Source organism: Eurypyga helias, unplaced genomic scaffold (assembly GCF_000690775.1).
Source record: "Eurypyga helias isolate BGI_N326 unplaced genomic scaffold, ASM69077v1 scaffold12868, whole genome shotgun sequence".
Classification (NCBI taxonomy): Eukaryota; Metazoa; Chordata; class Aves; order Eurypygiformes; family Eurypygidae; genus Eurypyga; species Eurypyga helias.
In genome coordinates, this window is record NW_010266339.1 from 3,449 (window position 1) to 9,340 (window position 5,892).

Genomic DNA, 5,892 nt, shown 5'->3' on the forward strand with positions numbered 1-5,892 from the left:
GGTTGGAACTGGATGATCTTTAAGGTCCCTTCCAACCCAAACCATTCTGTGATTCTATGATCCTGAAAAAAAGCACTGGAAATTTCACTTTTGGGCATTTCTAAAGGAGGTGCTCCTGCGGAACTAAAAGCCAGTGGCCTACATACTGCGTGCGTGGCAGGGAAGACATTCTCGACGTTGTCAGAGTTACTGGGCAAAACGCGATGGCTTCGATTACACGGGATGTCACACATACAGAAGTCAAGGGGAGGAGTGCGAGCACATGAACGCGTGGCACGCACACCAACTGTGCCAACCCCACGCACAAATACTGCTACTCCTTATGGTAGCTGAATTATTAGCGGTCAAACGTCTTCCCTGTAATGTCACAACATGGAAGGGACTCGGTTCTCCTGCTCTGACAAAAATTCCCTGTATGGGGCAGGGCGCGGCGCAGTCCAGGTTCAGCGTTTCCAGCGCGCGCTCAGTGCTGCTGGAGCAGCTGTTTGCAAGTTAGTTCACTCTGAAGAAGTTACTGCCAAAGAGCACAGCACGCCGGTTTTAGTGTCCTGTCAAGGGCTCTGCTCCCGGTGAGCTCTCACAGCCATTAATTACAGGCCTTCTTTTGCCTTGGTGAAAGATCACCTGGAAAAAGTAGGGAAGTGAGGCCATTCTGCTGCATCTGGCTCGACTAAACCAGTGGAAACCAGAGAGGAATTACCTGCTCAGAGAAAGCATTATGATGATTGAAATGGGAGCGTAGCTCTGGACCTTCAGCTTCTGCACTTCCCAGGGAGTTCTGATGTCCCTTCTACCCACGCTCCTGCTCCCGTACCCATCTGGAGATACGGCGGCACTTTTATCGGGCTCTGCAAACGAGCCGGGCTGGTGGAGGTCGCGCCGACCTACTGCAAGCTCATTTTCTTTATCAAAAGCTCTCGCGGAGCTGTGAGCATCCCCCGGCGAGCGCCGGGGCGGGTGGTATTGTTCTCAAAAGATGTTAATGTTTTTTCCCACATGGCAGATGTATCCAGCCGACGTTTACATTAGGAGCAAGCTATTCACTTCTGCCTTTACATTTTCGCTCCAGAGAACATATAAGCACTTGTTTTCATTTTGCTTCTTATAAAGCAGTTTTTAGACTCTGTCAAGATCCCTTCCCACTCTCCCCCTTCACGAGCAACAAGGGTTTTTTCCCTTTTCCCGGCTCAGACCTCGTTAGACAGATGAGCCACGCAGGCTGCCGCGCGTCATTCCAAGGAGACGGGGAACAGCCAAAACCCCATCTTTCCCACTGCAGCATTTGTGCCGCTGCCACAGCCCAGCGGCAGCTCTGGAGCCCCCAGTGCCGGCTCCTCCCCACGCCATGGCCACTGTCAGGCAGGAGGGCCAGGAGACTCATCTCTTTGGCAGTGGAGGGAGACAGGGACATGGCAAGGAGACAGCTGCAAGTACATTTTCTGCCTTGCTGGCTCTGATAGTCTCTAATTCCGTAACTAACACGGGCCTCGCTGGCGGGTAAGTTCCACCTCCAGCTTCAGAAGGGTTTAACGGTGCTGGCCTGATGTCACAACAGATGACCTGAAAATCGGAGTGAGGAGGCCGGGTGGCCAGTCAGGTTAAGAGGGACAGGGCCCGCCCGTTTCGCTTCCCGGCATTACGTTCTTAGGGCATCTCAGAGCGGCTCAGCACATTAGCCAGCCTGGTAGTTTCTCCTGCTGATCACTTTGCAGAAGCTTCAATTTAAAAAAAAACCACTTAGTAAAGTAAAGGAGAAGAAATGCCTGATAATATCTCAGCAGCAGCCTGAATGCTCCGACGCTGGCTCAAATGCCAATCAAAAGGGGAAAAAGAGAGAGGCCGTTTTAGCCCCCTTCGTAGTGCCACAGTGCACGAGCTTCCTGGCACCATCATAATCACCTCGTTTCCTTGTCCATCAATCACCGCCTGGCAGATCCGTTCAAGCTCTTTTTGATCCTGTATCAGTTCAAGTTTCTTTTCTTTAACAATTTCAAGAGGCGTCTTCCCTTCTCCCTTCCACAGTTCTGCCAGCACCTGAAAATCACAAGGAGCAGCGGAGGTCAGTGCCTTGACTTACCAGCGTTCTTTACGTGCACTGGTTCATTGCCTGATCCACGCTGCCACGTTTTCAGCTGAAGCAAGAGCGGGCTGCCTGAATGTGCACAACCCAAGATTTAACCTCGTGCCTGCTGGAAGAGCCTTTCTACCCACCCCTCCTTCCCTGCATCCTGCAAGAAGACAAAGCATGCTGGCTCGCGGCGGGAGTGCAGGTTAACGCCTTGCACCCGGTGCTCCGCCGCCCACTGCTGTGCCGGGAGCTGCCTGCTGCTGCCCGTGCTGCTGCCTCTTCTAGGAGGTTTTTGGGGCGCAGCCCCCATCCACCTCACTGCGCTGGGCCGCCGCTCCCTCGCTGGGAGCAGGGAGCAGCACGGCAGAGCCCGTCTCCTCGCACTCGTCTCGCACTATTCACCAGCACTGCCCGAGAGCAGCAAGAGGACGCGTTTCCCTGAGAAATGCCTCTGCCTGGGAACTGGCGATTAGCGGACTATCGTACCGAGTCCAATCCCCGGTAACTCTTCCCATTGCCAGCCCTCATCAGCAAGCTGTAATGAGGATACTTATGACAAAGAGGAAGAAAAATTGCACCGAGCAGAATGAATGCAGCAGCTCCAGCCCACCTATGCATCACCTCCATAGGTGATGGAATGCTGGGTGAATCCGGGCTGCTGGAATAATCACTTGCTAATGCCAGTGTGTTTTCCTAGGCTGCAGCGGGGCTATCACCCTGGAATAAACTCGAGAGAGGAGAACATTTATAAAAAACCAATTTCCTTGGGCAGCCATTTTCTGTATTCCCTTTGCTCTTGTTTCAGAGCCGTGGGAGGAGAGGAAGAAAACCCTTATTAAAACTGCTGCTGTGCTCCATCCTGGGCCGAGGCTGTAATTGTATGTTTGGGCCACAGCGGTGTACCAGTACAGAAACGGATGTCAGGGCACAATTTCGGCATTAATCGCCCACGGCAGGACGAAGAAGAGGCTGGGAGGGGGAGATGAGAAGGGGCATTCAAACCGCCCATTAAATCATTAGCAGGGCAGTGAGGCAGCTTAGGAAAACCGAAGCACGTGGGACGGTATCTTAACTACCCCAGCGATTTTGTTCTGCATGAAGAATGTTCTGCTACGAAAGACCTTCAGTTAAACAATTTTGTAGCCACCACAGGTATTTAAGAACCGTGCCTTGATGCAATTCCTGCAAGAGATTTGTTTGCTGGCAGCACCCCGAGGCTTTTTATAGGATCACCTTATTCTGCTGGAGACCTTGGGAGAGGGTAATGACATACAGCTGTAGTGTGGCACCTACATCCTGGCTTTTCCCTGTAAGAGGGTTAAGGGCAGATCACAATATTAAGGCTACTGATAAGCAGCCAGTTACAGCCGCTGTAAGTGAAGCTTTCAGATGTTTATATCTCAATAAATCAGTTCCGTATGTATCTTCCACAAGATCTTCCCTCTAGTGCAGTATGTAGAAATCATCACAGCAGTGCTAGCTGGAACACCCTGAGAAAGAAACACGTCCAACAGAGATTCATCCTGCTTGCAGCCCCTCACCCTTGTGGTTTGTCACACTCCGCTGCTCCCCAGGCAGCCCCCTCCTGCTCCTTCCCGGACAGACCAGGCAGGAAGCTCTCGGTCCTCGAGGCAGCGGGATGCTACCTGACCCCTCCGAAGGAGCCCTGTCCTCTTCGCACCACGCAGCCCATAGCAGAACACCTTGGGGAAATCTGAAGCGCTGCACAAATCAGGGGCTGGACAATGAACTGCTCTCCTGGAAAAAGGACGATGCCGTAGGCTCCAGGAGGGGAAAATCTGCAACAAACCAGATCTACGCAGCCGACCGTGGCAGAGTTACCCAGGGGCAGCTCATACATCAGGCTGACTTAGAGCAAGTGCAGGACAGCTTGACAGTCGGAGATCCAGCTCTGATTCCCTGCTATTCCCGTGCCAAACATCTCCTGGCAGTGCACAAGCTTGCCCACTAGAAACCTGGAAGGCACCAGATTTTCCCTGTGACATCTGCATCACACGAACTTTTCAATTTGGTAACAAGCACCTGAGCTGAGCTACCAGAGCAGCGATGTTACGGAGGCCCTTGTTTGTTTGCAGGTAAGTAGGGAAGGAGAGAGACGCGGCCAAGACCTGTCAAAGATGCACTTTCAAAAATGTGTTTCTCTACTTGGCAAGGAGTACGAATCTAAAGAAAGCAGTTTAAAAAATGATTTCAACTCATTTACACAAACTGCCTGCACCAGAACAGGAGGATCAAATTATGAAGTCTCCAGAGCCAAAACGAGAATCTCAGGCCTCATTTCCATCACTGAAATCTCAGTAGTTTCTACTATTGATTCTTGCCTGAGCGTGATTAGATTTTAATGATGTTTTGCAGTCTCCACCTACACAGGCATAGCAGCAAACCATTGGTCAAGATGAATTAATCAGGACTATGCACGTCTGGCTGCCACGGGCATCATATCAAACATTTTGCAACTGGTGAACGTGCCAGCTGACTGCTGTGCCTGAGAACGCTCCAACTGGAAACCCTATCTGCAGTGATTTGCTGCCAAGGATGGGAGGGTAGCAGCAGGCAGTACCACCCCAGTCAGTCCTGTGGGCATCTCTCCTTTCCAGTACGGAAGCCTCGCTACCTGGCAGCTGTCCCTCAGCCTCTGACAAAAGCGAGGACAGGCTGGGTCCAGGCCTCCAGATGGCACAGCCGTAATTGTCAAAGCAGATGGTTCTGTTTAGGTTTGTGTACTGTACTCATTGCCCCGCTCTCTGCGTTGAAGTCGGGGTGCCAAGTGGGTCTGCTGAAGTTACTCCTACGTGGTGACCCGTGCACGTGCAGAATCAAACAAGGCCTGGGGTCTGCTCTGCTCCGTACCCTGCTCCGGATCCCCAATGAACGCCTGACGAGTGTGTCCACACGGTGTGGCTCCAGCACGGCTCTCAGCAGCAGGGATGAGTTCCTGCTTCCCCGGCCCGGGAACCAGCCTCCTCCCACAGCGCCGTAACTCAAAGGCAGGCCCCTTATGCCAGGGAGGCACTCGCTGCCAGCCCTGAGGCCCCATCCCAGGCATACACCCCATCCCAGTCATCTGCTATGTGCACACTGGCAGAGCTGGAAGCTCCTCCCCTTTGCACAGGCCCCCCAGTCTGGAACTGCTTCGGAGACCTCTGGAGTAGGATGCTATATTTGATGGCAAGTTGGGCGTGAGCTCTGTAATTACCTAAGTGGTAATTATGTAAGCACACAGTGGCCTTTCCTTGGCATACGCATCCTACCATACCATGCTCTGTGTCTATAATCAGTGCTCACAGCTTTTATCTGCCTGGTTTAGTGCCTCACACAGCAGAGACCGAGCACAAAACCTCCTAAAAAATTTAAGCCGTTAGCAGCTTCCTGCAGCGAGCATCTATGTGTGTGCACGTCTGCCGGCTCGCCCCCTACAGCCTCTCTCACGGGGTCTGTCTCTACCACTGCAGCTCATTCCCCCCCTCCCCCCCGACCCCAGGTGCTGCGATTCATCTGCTGCTGTGTATATATAGCCCTTTCTGCCCTCGGGCCATCCCCTGTCTCTGCCTACTGCTGAGAACTGTTACAAACATTTGTTATTCTCCCGACATCCAGGCAACCAAAATACTTTTCTAAATGTGGCAAGGTTTCTTGGGGATGGCAAGCAGTACTGTTACGCCTCTGCGTCCAGTTTCAGAACAGCGAGGACAACGCGCGCATTACAGGGAGTTGGTAATTAAACAAGGAGAGCATCTCTGAAATGCCTGACGTTTCATAACCGGTCAGAAGCGCTGGCACACGAATGCATCGCCAGCAAGAAT

The 5,892-nt window shown here is 52.4% G+C and overlaps 1 protein-coding gene across 1 annotated transcript in view; it reads right to left on the bottom strand.

Moving 5' to 3' along the window:
• GATB (glutamyl-tRNA(Gln) amidotransferase, subunit B) overlaps positions 1-5,892 on the bottom strand; it is a 23,854-nt gene that overhangs the window by 990 nt on the left and 16,972 nt on the right. The window contains exon 10 of the mRNA XM_010157037.1: positions 1,900-2,034. Coding sequence (XP_010155339.1) covers positions 1,900-2,034 — 135 coding nt within the window. The remainder of the gene's footprint in view (positions 1-1,899; positions 2,035-5,892) is intronic.